At 54.6% G+C, this 20,569-nt stretch overlaps 1 protein-coding gene across 1 annotated transcript; it reads right to left on the bottom strand.

Moving 5' to 3' along the window:
• Positions 1 to 7,851: 7,851 nt before the first annotated feature.
• LOC139802602 (uncharacterized) lies at positions 7,852 to 20,280 on the bottom strand. The gene is made up of 11 exons (XM_071757915.1): positions 20,201 to 20,280; positions 16,899 to 17,287; positions 14,951 to 16,405; positions 14,033 to 14,125; positions 13,401 to 13,505; positions 12,889 to 12,998; positions 11,372 to 11,566; positions 9,986 to 10,148; positions 9,082 to 9,247; positions 8,856 to 8,950; positions 7,852 to 8,243 (listed from the first exon to the last, which is right to left on the bottom strand). The coding sequence occupies exons 2-11, from the start codon at positions 17,053 to 17,055 to the stop codon at positions 8,158 to 8,160; spliced, it is 2,625 nt and encodes an 874-aa protein (XP_071614016.1). The 5' UTR covers positions 17,056 to 17,287; positions 20,201 to 20,280; the 3' UTR covers positions 7,852 to 8,157.
• Positions 20,281 to 20,569: the final 289 nt, after the last annotated feature.

Here is a 20,569-nt window from a genome sequence, read left to right as displayed (position 1 = left end):
TGCATCACTTCCCAAGGTGGGGAAGAGGAGGGAAAGAGAAGGCAGCTCTTCCCAGCAGCTCCCTTGCTCGGCAGCAAGGGATGAATTTCACCCCTTAACTCAGTTAAAAAAAACCAAACAACAACAACAAAACTTCATACCCAGTGAAATCTGAGGGAGTCTGGTAAAAAACCATTAATCTGGAGAAGTGCTGAAGCATCACGAAGCCTTTAGGTGTGGGAAAGCAGCCCTGGCTTCAAGAGAGTGGGGATGCTGCTGCTGCCCTGTGCTGCAAATTATGGGAAGGTTTGGTGTGCCATAAATTCAGAGTGGTTTAAAAGGCTGGGTTCTGCCCAAGGTGCCTCACCCAGACCCATTTTTTCCTCTTTTCCTCCATTGTGCTTGTTTCTTCCAGAAAGTGTTGATCAGGGCACTGGGAGAACATGGGGGGGAACCCTTTCTCAGGTTGCTGAGGGAGGGGCAAGACAAGGAGATGTTTCATTTCATTTGATTTCATCATTCTATTCCATTTCATTCCATTCCATTCCATTTCATTTCATTTCATTTCATTTCAGTCCTTATTTTGCCCCACCTGCAGCTGGAAATAGTTTAGGGAGGAAGAGCTGGCACTGGGGTGTTTCAGTGTAATCGAGGCAAAAAAAAAAATCATTAATATTGCCAGAGTTTTCCCAAATTCAAGGTGAACAAAAACACTCCTGAAGAGAAGTGGAGGGAGAGGAAAAGCCACTGTTTTAAGTAGCAAATCCAAACCACTTCAGTGTGAAACTCTTGAGGCAAACATTGGGACTTTTCTTCCAGCACGTTTTCTGAAGCAGCACGGATCAAACCCACTTTGAGGTGCTAACAACAATTTATCAAATATCTTCATTTTCGCACTAAAAATGTTGCTTTTTGTTAAAAATATGGTTGGGGAGTCCTCCTGCTCCTGTCCTGCTCGGGAGGAGGGCATTGCTGGGTGCCAGGGGCAGGAGGGCACCTGGGGTCCTCAGACCCCCACTGCAGGAGGTGACCAAGGAAAATCTGACACTTTGGAGAAAAGCCACTTCTGGTGGCATTGTCAGGCCTGAAATGTCACCCTGGGAGGCAAAATAACCTCCTGAATGGACCTCATTGTGCAACAGCCACCACTTTAACCCCACGGGGATTGAAAACAGCCCAGGAAGAAGGGTTGGCCCACCTGGATTTTGCCCTTTGTGGAGTCCAGACATCTGTGTCAATGGAAAAAAAAAAAGAAAAAGAAAAAAAAAAAAAAAGGAAAATAAAGAAGTGTGTTTTCCAGTCACAGGAAAAAACCATCTCACCCTGCTGAGAACAGAGCTGGGCCATCAGCACAGGAACTGACTCAATGGCAGCTTGGAGGGGGATGTTGGTCTAGTGGGTGGACCTGGTACCCGAGTGGGCTGAGTGGTTCAGAGAGGAAGGGAGGCACCACAACCACCCCCAGGAGAAGCCCTGGGACGTGGGCAGAGCCACCCATGTCCCATGAGAACCCCCAGCTGCAAGAAACCCCAGGACTGGGAGCCCCTCAGGGACAGAGCCCCCTCCTTTTGGCTGCCAAGGGATGAAAGGCAAATCCTGTCTGTGGCTGGGGGTGGGAGATGAGCTGGGGAAGAGGCAGAACCAAAGTCCTGGTGCCTTGGGTGGTGCTCAGCTGGGGAAAAACCCCCTTTGATATCTGTAGAGCATCAGAAAACAGAACCCACCCTGATTCCCCTGACTTCCCAGCACTCACTCTGCTGCATTCCTGCTGCTGCCCCACCCGAGGCCCCGAGGAGCTGGGGTTATCCCTGCAGAATAATAGGATTTGGCCTTCTTTGGGGGCAAAGGACCGAAAAAAACAAACACCAGGGTGGAGCTCAGAGCCCCGGGCCAGATCTGCAGTGGGTCTGTGAGACACAGCTTGAGCTGAGGGTCCTGAGGGTCCTGAGCCCCCTCGGGGTCCCTGACAGATTTGGGGGAACCACAGAAGCCCTGGGGACAGAGGGCTGGGGGTGACAGCAGCCCAGTGCTCAGCCAGAGCAGAAAACAACTCTGTTGGGGTGTCCTTTGCTGTGCCCCTCCCCTGGGGTCACTCGTGGACCTCCTGAAGTTGTCAGAGAGAATCCAGAGAGAATTTATCTGCCCAGAGGGGATGTAAGGAAAAGTCCTGGGGGTGTAAGGAAAAACCCTTGAGGGGAAGAGGCAGAATTCAGGGAATGGAGCTCCTGGAGCCAGAACTGGAAGGGCATGGTTACCTCCCAGCTCTGACTGCCACATCCTTCCTTTCTGCCCCAGCTGTGATGTGTCTGAGGTTCCCATCTGAGGTTTCATCTCCTCCTGCATGGCCATGGGGGGGTCTGGGCAGGGCTGGTGGCATCTCAGGGGCATGGAGCTCACTGCCCCCCAGGAGTGGTGCTGGGGAGATGCTGCTGGGGAGCTCTGTGCCCCTGTTCCCCACTGCCCTGGCCATGCTTCAGTTGCTCCCATAAATACCCCAAAGGCTTGGAAGGGTTGGTGCTTGTGAGAATCACCTTGCCATACCCTTCTGGAAAACACAAAAAACCATCTTGCTCCTGGTGTTATCTCTTCCTAGATACCAAAAGCAGGAATTTCAACAAATTCCTCTGCCCTGGTCATGAGGCAGATGTCAGGGGTCAGGCAGGCATCCTGGGATGGAGATGTCTGCCCCTGCAGCTGGGGGACAGGGACAGGGACAGGACCAGCCATGCCCAGGCACCTTTGAGGAGCATCATGCTCTGCAGGTACCACTGCAGGGGCAGTTTGTGCTGTGTGGCTCTCGGAGGAGCAGGGATTGTGGGATCACACCCTGACTTCAGAGATCTTCTCTACCTCCATTCTCAGACCCTATTTTTCACCTCCTTCACCAGGAAGTCACCCGGGGCCTTTCATGCTGAGATGTTTGCTGCTGAGGTTCAGGAAAGAGCCAGCTGGGCATTCCCTTCTGGGACACACCACCCTTCCTGCAGCTCCTGCAGAAACCTTTCTCTTCCCACCTGCTGGAGAGCTCACCCCACACAGGGCTCTGACTCTTGAGTGGGCATCTGAGTGCAGCAGCCCCCACCTCAATCCCCCTGCAGCTGCAAACCCCCCAGGAGGAAGAGCTGTCCCACCTTGACCTGTGCCTGCTGGCTCCATCTCACCCCCTTGGTGACAACACCCTCAAGCAGCACCATGTGCCCAGATTTCCTTTCAGAGCCCAGCAGCTCCCACCTGAGCTCCCCAACATTCCCTGACCACCTCTGGCATCCTCTCCCCTTGCTCAGGACTCTGTCCTCCTCCATTATTATTTTATCTCACCTGACCCCAGGGTCCCACAGCCCCCATCAGATCTCACCTGACCCCAGGATCCCACAGTCCCCATCAGATCCCACAGTCCCCATCAGATCTCACCTGACCCCAAGGTCCCACAGTCCCCATCAGATCCCACAGCCCCCATCAGATCCCACAGCCCCCATCAGATCCCAGCTGACCCCAGGATCCCACAGTCCCCATCAGATCCCACAGTCCCCATCAGATCTCACCTGACCCCAGGATCCCACAGTCCCCATCAGATCCCAGCTGACCCCAAGGTCCCACAGCCCCCATCCTCCTCCTCACCACCCTCTACAGATCCTCCAGGCCCCCTTGCCTGGGGCTGCCAGGAGCTGTTGCCCTTTGCAAAACAAAGCAAATCCTCCTTGGGAGTTCAGGACCTTCCTGGGGGAACAGAAAAGGCAGCAGAAGTGGAGGAGCAGTGAGGGAGAAGCAGACAGAGCAGCATCCTGTGGCTCCAGGAGTGAGGAAGGAACCAAAACCCAGAGGTAACCATGACCCAGGGTATGGCCCTGCTGCTCCTTGGCCTCTGGAAGAGCTGAGATGGAGCTTCCACAGAGAGAATTAATGGTGATTATGGCCTCCATCTCTCTCACAAGCTCAAGCTCTCCAAAGCCACAGCAAAGTTTGAGTCAAAGGCAGCTGAGGACCTCGTCCATGGCTCTCCAGAGCTCTGTGTGTGCTTGGAACCAAAGCAGCTTGGGAGGGCTCCATAACTGGAGAGCAACTTTGCACAGCAGCTCTTGGGTCCCTTGGGGTGGTTTTTCCCGGGGTGCTGCAGGTCTGGTGTGACTTTCTGAGGTGTGCAAGTGCCATTCAGTCCTTCTCTTGAGGAAGGGAAGGGCTTGGGTCCAACAAACAACACAGAATGCTTGGGTTTTCCCGCTGCTCCTTAGCAAGGCACGTGGGAAATGTGCAAAATGAAAACTGGTGAAGGTCCAACCTCCCTGCTGCCAGGAAGATGCCTCCTCCTGACTTGAAAGGTTACCTGCCAGGCAACATGAAATCATGAGTCATTGAAAATAAAAACAAGAAGAAGGAAGGAGCTGAGTATGAGCAGAGCAGAACCAGAACCAGACAGCACAACTCTGGGCATGGGTCAGCTCCAGCAAGGGGGTGGGAGCTGCTCAGAATTGGCCCTTTCTTACGTTCAGGTGGGAGCAGGACTGGTGAAAGCTGCAGCTGAGAGCTCAGGAGAGGGGATGGGTTGGTTTCCTGTGCTGGGGCCAAGCTGGAAATGGATGCTCTGGGAAGCTGGACTGGCCAACTCCTGCTTTCCTCAGCAGGAAGGCACTGCAGGGACACTGGGCCTTGGTGGTGACACCTCTGGCTGCTGTCACTCTCCAGGTGTTGGTCCCTGGCCACAGGACAAGTCTGTGTATGGAGAGCTGGGTGCTCATGGGTGCCCTCATGCTGCTTTTACCCAAGCTCCAGCACCTCTCCTGGAGCAGAGCTCATCTAGTCCTGGGATACCAGCTTGGAAGGGACCTCAAGGATCCTTTGGTCCCACTTTTAATGTCAAAAGCTTATTCAGGAGAAGGAGGCCCAGCAGCCTGTCCAGCTGAACCTTAGAAGTGCCCAGTGCTGGGGAAGGATGAGATGCCCTGCCCCAACAGCCCCAGGCAGTGCCAGCAGACATTTGGCTCTGCAGCAACACTTCACACCCACCTTTTTGTTCATGAAACAATGGCTTGCTGTCTGTCCCCTTGCCTGGAACATCCTCTGTCCTCCTTTGCATGCCTCTTCCCAGCAGAACCTGGGGGCAGATGAAGGGGACGCTGCAGTTCCTTGTGCTCAGTTCCTCTTCACCACCCCACACCTGATGTAAGGAAACAGGTGCAGAGCCAACACCTCTCTCCAGGGCTGCCCATGAAGCAGCACAAAACTTGGGTGGCACTGAGCAGTAAGGGAAGAAGCCCCAGTTCTGGTAAATCATTTATTTGGTTTTTCCCTATAGTCCCTTTTATTTGCTTTCTCATTCAGTAAACCATGAAAAGTCAATCAGCCCACAAAAGAGCCCCTGTCTCCACCTCTCTGGTTTCAGCCAGGTGAATTATTGGTTTCTTTGTGCTCTGCCTGTGACTCTCAGCACATCCTGGGTGTCCAAGTGATCACCATTGCTGCTTCCCCCTGAAAACAAAGCCCCTCTCCAAAGCCAAGCTCCTCCTCTCAGTTTCTTACCTTGCTCCATCTGTAAGATAAATTGTGGGTTTGGCCATCAGCTCTGGAGCTGAAAAAAACATTTTCTATTCTACCTCCTGATTTTCCAGCCACCACCAAGCTCTCAGGGGCTGAGACATCCCAGTCTTGATTCACCTGCCAGGCAGGACCAGGGAGACCTTCTCCTGCCACCAAAGTGCTCCCTGGGCAGCATCCCAGGAGCCCACAGAGCCCTTGGGGATTCTGCCAGCTGGGGCAAACCTTGCCTTGATTCACCAAATCCTGGGGGTTTGGGGTGTGCACTGACCAGAGCAGATGGGGACCCCCATGTCCCCCCCTGGAGCTGCAGTGTCCCCTGTCACCAAGGTGGGGGTGGGCTGGCACAGAGCCCCATGGCAGAGGTGACAAGCCCAGGAGGGACCTTCTGCTTTCTTTTGTGCTGCTGTGGCAGCAGTTCAGGGCCAATATTTTTTTTTTTAAAAAAAAAAAAAGAAAAATAACCAAACCACCTCATCTGCTTGGCAAGGCCAAGTAGTTTCCCAGGGCCTGAAACCTGAGGGAAGGGCCATGTTGTGGGACTTCACCACAGGCTTAAGTCTAAGCCTCTCCTGGCTGGTGATGGACCTCAGCTGGCACTCCAATGCCTTGACTGGATAAATGTTGTATTGTGCTGGGGCTTGCAGGAGGTCAGGAGCTCCTTTCACTGCTCCTGGAAGGCTGGTGGCCTCCTCTCCCTCCTTGGCTAATTCCATTCCTTTCTCTTCCCAGGGAAGCAGCAGGATGGTGTTGCACTGGTGTACCCATGGCTTTGGGCTGTGCCAGGACAGAAAGGATGAGGGTATCCCAGGACTTCCCCAGCAGTTCCATGGGTCCCTTTGGCCCATCCTGGGAGGTGCCCAGAGGATGAGGAGCCTTGCTCCAGCAGCTCCCTTCTCCTGCCCTGGGCAGCCTCTGGAGCTGATCAGCATCCAAAGAGGAGATTGGGAGCATCCTCTTCCCTGTGCTGGCCAGATGGGCAGTGGTGACAAGCTGGAATGTAGGAGACTCAACCTAAACATAAGGTAAAGCTTCTTTACTGGGATGGTGAGCACTGGGACAGGCTGCCCAGGGGGTGGGGGAGTCTCCATCCCTGGAGACCTTCCCAGCCTGCCTGGATGTGCTCACAGAATTCATGTCCCAGAGAAGGGCCCAGGGTGCCTGGAGGTTTGCTTGGCCACCCTGAGGCATGGGCTGGAGGGGAGAGGGACTTCAGTTCCACTTTGAGATGGTGGCACGGGCTGGGAAACCACAGGAGGTTGGGAATACCCATCCAAGCCCCACCAGCCAGAGCCCCGAGTGGGTTTGTAGGGTCAGGAGGCTGTGGGGTGGTGGTGGAGGAGCCTGTGCTGAGCCCTCAGGGATGGGGGACCCCAGGCTGCCAGGGGGTTTTAATCAGCAGTTTGAGGAGGACTGAAACACCCATCAGAGCCACAGCTGCTGTTTGTGGTGGCTGCTGAGTGCAGACTCAACAGAGGGTGGGATGGACAACAAGCCCTGTGCCAAAGCAAGCTGAGCATGGTTAAAACTGGATTTACTGTTTACAGCTCAGCAGGGAAGCGTGGGAGGAATCCAAGCCCCAAAGCTCCCAGGTTGGGCTGCTCAGGTCCCAGAGCAGCTCCCAGGGGTGAGAAGGGATGTGGCCTCTGGGAGAAGTTCCATGAGCAAGGCAGGGAGAAGATGCTCCAAAGCAATGGCAAGGGAGAAGGGAAGGGGCTGGTCCCTGGGGTGGTGGTGGGAGGTGGCACCAGGGCTGTGCCAAGGGAATGATCTCCCTGCCCGGAGCAGGAGGGAGGAGAAGAAACAATTGTAGGGAACTGGCAGAGCTCTGCCCCTTGGACACTGCCTCCAGCACAGGAAAAAACATTACAGAAAGCTCCAAACCTGCAAGGCACGACTCAGTGTTTTGCAGCCAGCCCCTCGCTGAGGGCCCAAACTCATTGTTTCCTTGGTTGGGCTTTGGTCTTTATTAAGAGTGAATTTCCCTCATCACTTCCCCACCCTTGGGGATTATTTGTTTGGGGGGTGGGGGGGGAGAGGAAAATTCTGCTCTTGGCAGAAAACTCCCTCCATGTGCCTGGGGACCATGTGCAAGGGCCACCTGACCAGGTCCCAGCTTGGCCACAGCCCCTGGAAGGCTGGTGGCACCAGTAAGGAGCTGAGTGCTCTGGGATGGGATGGGGACCGAGCTGGGCCAAGCAGTGCCTGGCTGGGAGGATGCCAGAGAAGGACACGGGGTGAGTTACTTGCTGGGAACCCTCTTCCAATATTTATTCCTCCCTTAGCCACGGAGCTTTGCAGAGTTTGGAGGAGGTGGCGGCGATCAAACGAAACTCAAAGACCTTTCTTTAGGTTCCAAAAAGAGGATTTATTTAGTGGGTTTGAGCAGTGTAAAATACACAGATGTGAGTGTTGTGGAAGGGGACAGGGGAGCAGGTGAGGCATTCATCAGCTCCTGGTCCTGCTGGCACTCCCCGGACAGAGCTCCCGGAGGTTTCAGGCACTTAATTGGAGATAAACACGACAGAGCCACAGAGTTCCCGGGAGAGAAAGGGATGCTGTTTCCCAAGGAGGTTCTGGATTTGAGAAGACACAGCTTTCCCCAGCCTGTGTGCTCCAGGGATGCTTCGGGGGAAGATTCCTTTGGTTTCAGACAGCTCTGCTCTTCACACTTTCAAAGATCTGCATCACTCTGCCCGCTGGGACGCAGCCTTCCCTCACGATGGTGATGCCACCTTCCCCGAGGAGGAAGCAGAGTTAGGATAATCCCCAAAGGGGGGAAAGAAAGAGCTGGGGATCCCCAGGAACATCGTGGGCCAGCTCAAGCCAGAGGAATCGACAGGACATCCAACTGCTAACTTTGTGTGGCAGGAGGAGCAGGAGCTTGGCCAGAGAGAAACTCCCACCACCACCACTGCCCCCACACTTCTGTGTCCAGGAGCTGAGTTTTCCACTCAAGAATCCCACTCAAATGCCAGCCCCCATCCAGCTAACACCTTGTGCTGGTACCTGGTGGCCTCCTGGAACCTCTTTATTCTTGGTGGTCCCCACGGGGTCCCCACCCCTCCTCACCCACCCTCCCCCGTGAAGCATTTCTGCTCCCAGAAGGCAGATTTTGCTTGCACAACTCTGTTTCTCCTCACTGCCTTGTTCTCTGTCAACACAGAGGTCCTCCAAGGACATCTTTTGTTTATTCCTCTTCATCAACATGTTTGCAAATGTCCGGGCACTCAAGAAGTGTTACTCTTGGAGCAGGCTGTGCTGCCAGATTGATACTATTGAAAGGAATGGAAACATCCCAGGAAAAATGCAGTTCCTGACACAGAAAGGGTGGTTCTTACACTCACTTTCATCAATCTGGGTGCAGTTGACCACAGTTGAAGCCACCACCTCATCAGATTCTCCATCACACAGAACACCCTCCAGCTTCTGGCCCAGGCGCCTGTAGGGAAAATACAACAACAACAACAACAACAAAACCTCCACAGGACCTCAGGTGCCATCCTGCTGGAGCTCTGCTCAGCACAGGGCATCCCATTGTCACCTCTAAGCCCCCTCAGCCCAGGGACTCACGAGATGACCATGTCGTGGTGGGTGCTGTCCACCTCCCCGCTGGGGTTGGCAGAGGTGATGGCCAAGGGCCCCGTCATGTCGATGAGGTGCACCAGGACTGTCAGGTCAGGCACTCTGATCATGATGCTGTCTTGAGTTCCCACCCTGCTGTAGCCAGCTCCAACCCCTGGAATGACAGGCAAGAGGCAGGAGTGGCACCGTCCCTGGGGTGGCATCAGAAGGAGACCTCCTGCTTTCTCTCTCTCTGCAGGTGACCCTGTGCTGCACCCCGAGGGAAATCACCACTCCCTGATGAGGTTCAGAACAGTTTCTTGCTCAGAAGTCCACAAATGTGTAAGATTTTGGGACTGACTGTGGGAGGGAGGGAAGGATGAGTGGCTGGAGGCCAGCACAGCTGCCTTCACGGACACGGGATCTCCTTCCACCAACTGCTGAGTTCTAGTGATGGGGACCTGCCCTCCCACCCCTGCCACTGACCCCCCAAAGCCTGGCCTGAGGGGGACTCATGGGCTTTGACTTTGTCCCTGCAGTAGGAAGGAAGAGATGGGATGGCCCAGAGGAACCTCATCCCCCTGGGCCCTCTCCTCTGATGCTCCACCCGGGGGTTGCTCATCCCAAGCCAACAGCCCTGAGCCTGGAAGAGGTGACCCTCCCAGGGTGATGATTCTCCCTTCCTTCCAGTCTGACTGGCTTAACGACATCACCAGCAGAGCCCCTGCTGCTACTGAGTCACCCCAGCCCATCAACACCCCCTGCTAAACCTTTCCCTCAGAGCCCCAGAGATGATTCCTCAGGATGCAGCGAGCAGAACCTCTCCCCACTGACACCCAAAAGGGAGCGTGGGTTGCAGACCCACTGCCCTGGAAGCACGAGAGAGGGAGAGAAGGGCACCTGTCCTGCTCACCTAACTTCTTCAGCCACTCTCCTTTCCTGATGATGCAGCCGATGCCCCCGGGATAAACGTTCTCCATGAACTCCCAGAGCAAGGGACTGATGGGGGGAGAGGCCGCTCGTAACTGGTCCAGGTTTGAAATAAAGATGCAGATGGGCTTTTCCTGGGGCCTGTCCTGCAAAAAAAAAAAAAACAAAACCAAAACAGGGGGAAATCGATGAGGAGAGGAAGTTTGGGTTGAGAAGCTGGACATCCCAGGAGCTCCAAGCAGGGAAGATGCTCTCTCTGCACGAGGGGAGGGAAGGACCCACGCGCTGTGCTTGATGCCACGGCTCAGATCTGTGGGTGCAGATGGCAGAGAAGAGAGGACAGGGATGTGCTGGTGGGATCTGGGAGGTGTGTAGCCAAACCCCTGCTTTAGACACCCCCAAGGGACCACAAGGCTCTGCTCTGCAGCAGCAATTTCAACCTCTCTTACACCAGGGAGCTGATTTCCCTCTGACTGGAGCTGGTCTGACTCAGGTCCAAACCCACCGATTCACACCAGGAGAAGGGAGGGAGAACCTCAACCCCTGGAAACCATCCCCTACACCCCCACTTCTCCAGTTCCCAGTGCTTTGAAGCAAGCTTGCTGCCACAGCACTGGTGACACGGGGAGGAACAACAGGAGCTCACATCTCGGCACCAGCTCAGCCCTCATCTGACATCAGTTTCAGCAGGGCCAAGTGACCAAAGAACTGGGCATGGATTTGCATTCTGTTTGTATCATCTCATCCGCAGGGAAGGTTGGGGTTGGCACAGCAGCAGGACAGAAGAGACTTGCCTTTGTTGCTGCTGCTCACCCCGAGCTGAGCTCGTCTGTTATGCTTATTTCCCCCCAGGCTCGCCAGGAAATTGCCTCATAGAGAGCAGACAGGGCCAGGCTGCAAAAGTTGTCTTGGAGGTGCAAATTTTTGGGGCTGATTCCAGCACTGAAAGTCTCTCTCCCTCAAAAAAAAAAAAAAAAAAAAAAAAAAAAATCCCACCAGAAAACCCAAACCCCAAACGTTGGGGGAATTTAGAAACCTGGGGTTCTGATTCAGCACTCCATGAGGCAGAGCGAGTTTGGACCTACTCAGGACAAGCATGGGGGTGGTTCCAGGTTGGGTTTGGGCTTTGTCCCCCCCATAGTGCAGGATGTAGGTGTCTTAATCCCAGTGCCCCATGCCCAGAGCAGGAGATGCTTTGCTTTAAGTTGCTCAGCTCAGAAAAATGACTTTTTTGGTGTGGCTGCTCAGAAACTCTGCCCCTGGTCAAACTTTAAGCCTCAGAAAAACTTGAAACAAGGGTCTCCTGTTTCTGCTGCTGGCAGGACACCAGCAGGGGCTGAGTAAGAAGCCAGCAGCCTTGCATCCCCACCTTGATCCTGTAGACCTTCTCAATAGCTTGAGGGTGCTTGCAGGAGGCTGCCAGGGCATACACGGTGTCAGTGGGGACCCCACACACTGCCCCAGTGTTCAGCAGCTCAGCAATGGTCCTCAGGCCACTGGTACAGTGGGACCTGGGGCAGAGGCAGGGTGGAGGAGCCTCAGTGTCCTTCTCAGAGCTCACAACCTGGCAACAAGCAGGAGGCAACAAATCCATTACCGTGGGAAGAAGCAGACACACGAAACACAGGGCAGGATTCAGAGCAGGCAGGTCCCTGCCATGCTCCAAGGTGATCCAAGGGCAGAGGCAGCACTTGGAAGGATGCTGCACCTAAAGTAGGTGAGATGAATCACAGAGGAGCAGTGACTTGTTCTGTCCCACAAATAAAGTGAGAGGAACTGATGCTGCAAATGAGAGGAGATGAATCCCATCCAGCACAGTGCCTGCTTCCTGCAGGGATAACTGTTCTCCAAAACGACCTGAGGAAACTTGCCTGGGCATCTTAAATCCAGAGGAACTGAGTAATCTCAAGTTTCAAGTGCTTTCTCATGAGTCTCCATGGTTAGAAATGCTGACTGAATAAAAATGTTCCTCTGCAGGAACTGTCAGGTCAGACAGGAGCCTGGCAGAGGAGGTTTTGGGGTAGCTGATAGAGAGGGCAGCCCTTGCTGCCCACTTTGGGAAATGTTTAACTCCCTTCTTCCCTGCCCCCCAGGTCGTGGCCTTTAAAACCTCAGTCTGCCCACAGTTTTTGGATTGGAAATGGCTAATTCCCCAGGACCCTGGAGCCAGGCAGGGGTTTGGGAGGTATCCCTGCCCTTTCCCCAGGTTTCCATACATGGGATTGATGGGAGGGAGCTTCCTTTCAGCTCCTGGTTCCCTGCAGAAGTGTGGTGACTGGAACACCAAGTGGCACCAAGGGATCCAAAGGAAGGACATGCCATAAAAGCTGGAATTCCTCTAGATAAGACCCCCAGGATACCCCTCCTGGTCAGGGAAGCTGCAGCATCATGCAAGAACCAGGCTGGTGAAGGCACTGGAGCACAGATCCTATGAGGAGAGGCTGAGGGAGCTGGGGGTGTTGAGGCTGGAGAAGAGGAGGCTCAGGGGAGACCTCATCACTCTCTCCAACTCCCTGAAAGGAGGTTGGAGCCAGGGGGGGTTGGGCTGATATCAGTGGGACAAGAGGGCACGGACTAAAGAATTTTTTCCTAATATCCAACCTAAACCTCCCCTGGCAGAGCTTCAGCTCTGCCAGGGGAGGTTTAGGTTGGATATTAGGAAAGGATTCTTTGGAGAGAGGGTGCTCAGCCATTGGAATGGGCTGCCCAGGGAAGGGGTGGATTCTCCATCCCTGGAGATATTTCAAAAGAGCCTGGATGTGGCACTCAGTGCCATGGGCTGGGAACCACGGGGGGAGTGGAGCAAGGGTTGGACTTGATGAGCTCTGAGGTCCCTTCCAACCCAGCCCATTCTAGGATTCTATGATTCTATGATAAGTCTCTTACTGTCAGCAGAGGGGGTCCCATCATCATGAGATCCTTCCCAAACATGCAGTTTGTTAGGGATGCTGTTGCTCCATAGAAACAGATGATGCTGAGGATGCTTAGCACCACAACTGGGAAAAAACAACACAAAACACCAAAAACATGAACAGAGAGTCAAAAGCTGGAAGGGTGATGATAGAGTTCTCTCCTCTTCTGCACCCCCCCAGCTTCCCAGCATTGCAAACTCACTCTTGTTTTCCCTGTCACGCAGCACTTGCAGTCCAGCATATTTGTGGGTCTAAAAATCCATGGCATTTCCATGGCATTTCCAGCCTTTCCCACCTCCCAGCTCTTGCCTTTTTTTTTTTTTTTTTCTTTTTTTTTTTTTTTTTTAAATCCTGGCAGAAAACCTCCTACAAAGCATCTTGCTGAAACCCTCCATGTAACTACAAATAATAAACCCCTGACTTGCTGCAGAGCCAAAACTGGGATGGGACTGCAGCCATCCACCCCAAATTCACCCCAAAACTCACTCTCGAGTGGCAGAGGGAGGTTCTCCAAGGTGAAGAGCAGAAAGCAAACGGTCAGGACCTCCACTCCCAGGGTCAGGCAGAGAAGCACCAGGTTGAAAGTGGAAGCTGGGGAGAGAAAAGGAACCACCAGGGACTGGCATCAGAGAAGGACCCATAAAACCAGGTGTGAAACAGCAGAACTGCTCCTCAAGCAGCTCCATCTTCTTTGTTTCAATGGAGGGGTCCCTGCTGTGACTTCCCAGCTCCCGGAGGAGCAGAGAGGCTCAGCTACGGTTTGTTCAGCCCTCAGCTTCCAAGAGATGAGCTGCCAAGCCCTTGATCTGCCAGGACACTCTGCTCACATGGAAAACACTCCTCAGGCAGCCAAAGGTTCTGATTTACAGCAGCTGGGCTGGAGGTGACTGCGGACAGACACCAGCGGCCCCATCCCTCTCACACTTTCACCTTATCTGAACCTTTTATTTGCTTTGAAATGTTCTTCCTCTGAGCATTCCTGCTCAGCTCCTGCCCCTGACTGCAGGCAGAACATCTCCGTGCCTAATGACTCCTGGCCGAGAGCAACCTGAGATGTTCCTAGGGCTCTGGCCCCAGGTACCCCCCAGCAAACAGCCCCACGGGGTGCTGCCACTTACCTAAAATCACCAAGAAAGCGTTGAGCACCAAAAAGGCAACAGACCAAGCTCTGAAGCTTCCTCTGCTCTCCTCACTGATGTTCACCAAGTGGCCTGCAACAGGAGCAGGGGACGTGGCTGTGAGCAAGGCCCCAGGGGCAGTGGGACAAGAGGCTGAGCATCCCTGCAGCTGGAGGGACTGCAAAGCAAAGCAGCTGAGGGATGAGGAGAACCTGTCCCACCCAAACCTCACAGCAACACAAAGCATTTGAGGGATCAGCTGAAGGGTGGTGATGGCTGCCCAAAAATGCTGAGGATTTTACCTCCAGCTCGTAATAAATGAGCTCTGGCTGAAAACATTAACAGCTTCTGGCTGGTAACAGCTTCTTGCAAGAGCTTTCCTCACAGGTGCTTCCTTTACTAGGACCTGGCAGGGAGGCTGGAGGAATGTGCTGCCCACCTGGAGCTAAATGAGGCCTTTAAAAGCCCAGCTCATCACTCTGAGGTCTGCTCTCCTGGCTATGACCAACTAAGATGAATTGCTCCAGGTTCCTGAAGGGTAAACCCAGAACCTGGAGGCTTCTACTGCCTAAAAAGCATCTCCTGAACTGTTATTCTGGGATATCAGCCTGGAGACAGTCTGAGAGCTGTCTCGTAAAGCTTGAGTGGGGAAACCTTGACTTCTGTTGGAGTCGAAGACACAGCTTAGAGTCCTGCAGCTGTGAGGGCACCAAGTGACTGCAGCAAAACCCATCAACCCTGTGAGTACCAGCTTGGGTGTTACCTTTCTACAAGGAGGAATGGTGGTAAACCTGGTGTCACCGAATCTCCTGGGAGAAGGAATTCTCTTGGAGATCGGAAGTTGCCTTAAAACATCCCCCTTTTTTCTTTATTTTTATTTTTTGAGTCAGCAAAGTGTTACTCCTGGCCTTGGGTTACCTGCAAAGCGAAGCCAGGTCCACGCTCCCCAGAAGACAGCGTAGCAGAATGGAAGGATGCACCCAAACCTCCTCCCTCCTTGGACTTGGATCCTGCAGACGTAGAGCTGCATGATGACCCCTGGGATGAGCACGGAGGGCAGGGAGAGCTGCTGCCTGCTGGGGTCACTCCAGCTCCCCTGGATGGCCGAGAGGGCAGCCAGCCCATTGCAGATGTAGAAGAAGGCATCTGGCACTTGGGTGCTGGTGCCACTTGGGATGTCCTTGGACCTCGTGAGGAAGACTCTGGCAGCCATCAGCGTGGTTTGGAGAGCTGAGCTGGACATGGCCTGGGGACCCGTGGGAATCAAAGCCTTCTCACCGATGGAGTTGATGAGGCTGGCGAAGGTGGCATAGGTGGAGAGAGCCACACAAAGGCTGCAGGCAGCCCCCAGGAAGAGGTAAGAGCCTGGCGGGGGGATCTGGTGGATGGAGGCGGCCGCCAGGAGGGCGAAGGAGAAGTTCTGCAGCATCTCCAGGGTATCTCTGTGGGTGGACATCAGGAGGAGCAGGCAGGCGGTGGCCAGGAAGAACCATCCTCCAAACATCCCCAGCCTGCTGTCCCCAGCCTCGGGCAGCCCCGGGAAGGCGGTGAGGGTGAACTCCTCCCAGGCCATCACCAGCCAGAAGAGGCTGTGGACGCCGAGCTTGGTGGTGCAGTAGGCATCACCTCTCAGGTAGCTGTAGAAGCTGGAGAGCAGCTGGCAGCTGGAGATGATGGATATCCACGCTGCTCCGAGGCAGAAGGTCTGCACGTACCCAAAGAAGTAAAAGGCAAACAGAAAGGCAGAGACGGTGTCGCAGATGTTGCCCAGGGCCATGGGCTCGGCGTACTTCGTGTTCTTCTTCTTTTCTTCCCCGATGGCCTTGGAGGAGCCTTTCTGCCCTGAGCCCAGCAGCAGGACGTTGAAGAGGGGGTGCCCGAAGCCCGGCAGGACGTGCCGTTGGGTGATGCCCTTGAAGAGCAGAGCCAGGGCCCCGTACAGCCCGCAGAGGACGATGCCGAGCTCGGTGACGCCCGAGACCACCAGGGCCCACTGCCCGAACAGCGCCACGGCCTCGAACACCAGGGCCAGGGCGATGGCCCCGAACATGAAGGGCATGATGTAGTTCACCGTGGCCGAGCAGAAGGAGAGGATGAAGGCGATGGAGATGTAGGCCACCAGCCCGGCCACCGCGCTCTGGCTGGCGGAGAGGTGGGCCATGCCCGTGGGCAGGAGGTGGGTGCTGTTCCCCACAGACAGGGTGAGGTTCTGCGGGGAGGGGTAGGAGGCCACGATGATGCGGGTGGCCCCGAAGCTGCTCCACAGGGAGGAGAAGGTGAGGAAGGCTGCACCTCCTAGGTGGTCATACTTCCGGAAGGCGAGAAATCCCGCCAGGAGCTGGACAAAGCCTCCAATCAGGATGAGGTGGACACCTGAGAAACGGGTGAAGAGGTCAGAAAGGAAGCGGGGCCACGAGAAGGGTTGAGGTGCAGGAGGCAGTGCAGCATCTCCAAGCTCTGGGGGACACCCCACCGCAGGCCCCATATGGCCTGTGACCAGCCACATGGCTTCTGTCTTCCCATCCCTCCCCACCCTTGGGACAAATTTCCGTGCTGAGCCTTGGTGCGTGGCCACCGAGCCCCTCGGTGTGGCGAGCAGGTCCAGGAGGTGTTTGGATCTGTGAAGGCGGGGGAGCGGCTCATGAAAAGTTAAGGCCGGATTCCTGGTGGAGTTGCTGGGAGGGGAGGAGCAGCCATCCATCCTCGGGAGGACACAGACCTCCTGACCATTGGGTGAAGCCCCCCTTCCCCTCCCCGCCCCACCGGTGCCGTCTGATGTCTCACGGGGACGACCCTCGAAGATGCGCAGGGGAATTTCACCTCCTCCCGGCAGCCCCGCAGTCCCCAGGTGGGCAGCACCACCCACCTGCCAGGATGTCCTCTCCTTGCTGCGGCCTGAGGCCGGTGTGCACCACAGCCAGGTTCTGCAGGCAGAGGAGGAAGGCGCTGACCACGTTTGCCAGGAGCCCCAGCACCGCCGGTTCGCTGTAGAAGACGGCGGCGAAACCCGCGGCGCTCGCCATGGCCTTTTCAGACAAAACAAAGAACCTTGGCCCTCGCCCCCACAACCTCGACGTCGGCCACGTCTAGACCGGCCCTGCTTTGGCTCGGGCCCTCTGCCAACCTTCAGAGCCCTGCTCCAAAGAGGGAGAAGCTGGTGACAGGCTCAGGTGTTGCCATCGTTGCCTCCCCACTCGTCGCTCCAGACAAAGGCTCAATTCAAAGGAGAAATTTAGGTGCCTACTTTCCGGAGTCCTATCCAGAAAAAACACACACAACCTTATTTAAGCTCCCAGGATTTCTGGCAAAAACATGTTTAGGTGCCCCAAAGCGCTGCAGGTGGTGGTGATGGTTCCTGCCCCCTCTTCTCCAGGCTGCTGGAGATGGAGAGGTATGAATAGCCCAACACAAACCAACAAACACTCAGACGAAACCCACAAGGTATTTTTTGAGCCGTTCCAGGACATTTCTTATCCACTGTTGCAGACAAACAGGCAGGCACGACGCACACATACACAGTCTCCCTTTCCAGATGGAATTTTCCAGCTCCATCCCTTTCTTGAAGCCCTAATGACTAAATCATCTATTTTCAAACCCTTCATATTTCTGCCATTAACTCGTCTGTTTGCCGGCAGCCCCCACATTTCCATTCCTCTGCACTCCTGGGTACCAGGAGCCGGAGTTTGCTCTCTGGAGGTTTCTGTGAGGAAACAAAGATGAAAATAAAACAGCAATGTTCTTGTTGTTCTCCTATTTTTAGAAGGAGCTGGACCAGGAGCAAGTGATGTATTCTGTCCTCAGCCACTCCAAAAAAGCCTCTTGGAAGGCAGGGGCAGCAGCATTGCCACTGGTAAGGGAAGCGAGGAGGAGTTGGAGGGGCACCACCCAAAGGAGAAATGGTTTTGTGAATATTAATGATCCTAAATCCCAGTGTCTGCTCTTAAAGTGTTCCCAGGCAAACCTCAGTCACTCCTGGGCTCTTTTGTTCCTTTAACCCCTCCGTGTTCCCCTTCCCTCCATTGATTCTACGGGGTGTAATTCTCACCAAGCTGCAAAGGTGACCCTGAAGATCTTGGAACTGGTTGGATGACTTAAACTCTCCTGAAATGTGGGAACTTTCAAGTGAACCATGGAGGGGGGTGGGGGGTGGGCTCAATTAATTAATTCAGTTATTTGGTTGTAGTAGAAGTTCAATTTTGCTGAGGATTTTTTTGCCCAGAAAAAGAGGGGCACCCAATCTCCCTTTCAACATCAGACATCTGCATAAACCACGGGCTTGAAGAACGGGGCACTCTTAGGAGGAGCTGAGCAGCTGCTGTGGAGTCCATGCTATATGTATATTTATATTTTTAAGTGACATTGACATACAAATAAGCGCTTTGGGCTCCCATGGTTATAGTTGGAGGAGGGCCACAGCATTAAATTCCTCCAGATGTTCCTCTCTCCAGTGGCTCCGGCAGCGGCTTTCGAGGCACGCGGCAGCAAGCCCCTGGTTGTGTCGGTGGCTGGGGGAGGATGAGGTGTGTTTTGGGGGGAGGAAGAGGGGCTGGCCAGGGGACTGGTTTGCAGAGGTTGTTTTTAAATTTGCCAAGGCTCGTTTGGTTGGTGGTTCCTGTGTCATGAGCCATGTGAGAGGTTTTAGAGCCCGTGACACGCGGTGTGGTTTGGTTTGGGTGAGGAGACACGACCAACGGGTGGGTCAGCCTTCCTAGGGCATCTGAGGAGGTGAGAAAGAAATACCAGGATATTTCAGGCTATGGAGGTGTAAAGGGAAAGGAAGTGAGAGGATTTAGACCAAGACATGGAAAAGGAGGAGGAAGAAGGAGCTTCCCTTGGGAGGAAAAGGTTTTGGGGTTGGAACCAGCTGCAGACCTACTCACTGCTTGCACGTACCCGCCACATCCCCCACGCGCTGCAACCACAGACCTGGGGTCCTTGTCCCCAGACCAACCCAGCCCTTGGGTGTTGCTTCACTCCCTCTACCCCTGAGGGGGTTTAAGAGCCCTCTGTGCACCCAGGGTCCCAGCCAGCACAGCCACTGTCCAGGAAACCGCAGGGGTGGAAGTGTCCCCACGGTGAGGAGGAACCTGGAAACCTGCCCGGCCTTTTGGAGAGCAGCTCTACCAAAGGATGGGGCAGCCCGGGGTCACCCTTACCTTGCACAAATCCCTTGTGCAGCACAGACAAAGGCAAAGCCACCTTTCACCCCCCCCAACCTCCTCCCTCTTCTTTCCTTTTCCTCCTTCAGGCTGGGGTTTGCAGAAGTGGCTTCTGAGGTCCTCCCTCCATCCTGGCTCCTCCATCTCTGAGCTGTGCCCACGTGGTGCCCGGGGTGCTGCCTGAGCTGCAGCCTCCCTGCCACCTTTCCCTTGTCTTGCTGCCTTGCCTTCAGCAGCTCCCTTCCCCCTCTCCCAAAGGGGACATTCCCCTCAGTGTCCCCTTTCCATCCTGCAGCTCCACCTTTTTTTGCAGACACCTCTGGAGGCATCAGCTCTGTTCTCCCAGCTCCTGCCTGCCCTGCTTTTCCTTGACTGACCGTGGACACTGGGCATTGTCTCATGGGAGGTTGGAGCGAGGCTTTAGGGCACAGATGCAAACACCAAGATGTGAAATTCTCAGGCACTTTCTCCCTGGTGGCATTTGGACACTCTTTTTTCCATCCCACCTCGTTAACCACAAGGATCCTTTAGGTAGCCCTGAGAAGCCCCCGCAGCAGGAGAGGGAAGCAGGATGCTTTTTGGGGAGAAGCACACAGCAAAGATGAACAGTGCACAGCAACACCCTGCAGCTGGATTCAGCATTCCAGCCCTGACCCTCCTCTGCTGGGAACCAACACGAAGCCTCCTCAGATGCATTGCTGCACCCCCAGGAACCGAGCGGTGAGCAGCAAATCCCATTTGGTTTTCACACACAAGGTGCATCACACCCTGCTGCTATCTACACCCCCACACCCCAAAACCCAACCATTCCCATAGGCTCCCAGCATCTGGCAGCTCCAGGGCTCCTCATCCTCTCTAAGGTTTCAATGACCCAGCAGCACACAGCCCATGAGGAGGAGGAGGAGGAAGAGCCACAGAAAGCTTCAGCCAAAGGACAAAACCCCTTTCAAGGAAAGCATCAAAGAAAAGCCACCGCTGCCACACTCCTCCCACTGCAGCCTGGATTTACCTGGTTTGGTGACACTTCTGCTCAATGGGAGGATGCTCTTGTCCCTCTCATTTCCTGGTGAGTACCAGTTTTATAGTCCTCCTCAGGAGGAGGAGCCTGGGGCCAGTTGCTTCACCCATTGGCACCTGTGGCACTTTTGGAGTCAGGAATTTCCTTGAACCTTGTCAGTTATTGTCTAAAACCTTTTTTTTATTATTATTATTTCCTGAAACCAGGGCGCGGCGGGGGAGGTGGGGGGGGGTCCCTTCTGTTGAGCAGAGGAAAAACCACCCCTCCTCATCAATTCCCCCCACCCTCTCTGTCCCCAGAGACTGATGTCATCACACTTGAAATTCAGATGCAAGGGGAAAAAAAAAAAAAAAAACAAAC

Source organism: Heliangelus exortis, chromosome 14, assembly GCF_036169615.1.
Source record: "Heliangelus exortis chromosome 14, bHelExo1.hap1, whole genome shotgun sequence".
In the NCBI taxonomy this organism is placed as follows: domain Eukaryota; kingdom Metazoa; phylum Chordata; class Aves; order Apodiformes; family Trochilidae; genus Heliangelus; species Heliangelus exortis.
The sequence above is the reverse complement of the archived record's forward strand: the minus strand, read 5'-3'. Positions and strand labels throughout refer to the sequence as shown.

Excerpts from the sequence above, each read along its gene's own strand:
- LOC139802602 (XM_071757915.1), bottom strand. The coding sequence starts at position 17,055 with ATGGCGAGCGCCGCGGGTTTCGCCGCCGTCTTCTACAGCGAACCGGCG. Across the intron at positions 12,999-13,400 it reads CCTCCCTCTGCCACTCGAGA|TTGTGGTGCTAAGCATCCTC; the intron begins GTGAGTTTTGGG and ends GTTTTTTCCCAG. Across the intron at positions 10,149-11,371 it reads AGAAGGTCTACAGGATCAAG|GACAGGCCCCAGGAAAAGCC; the intron begins GTGGGGATGCAA and ends TTTTTTTTGCAG.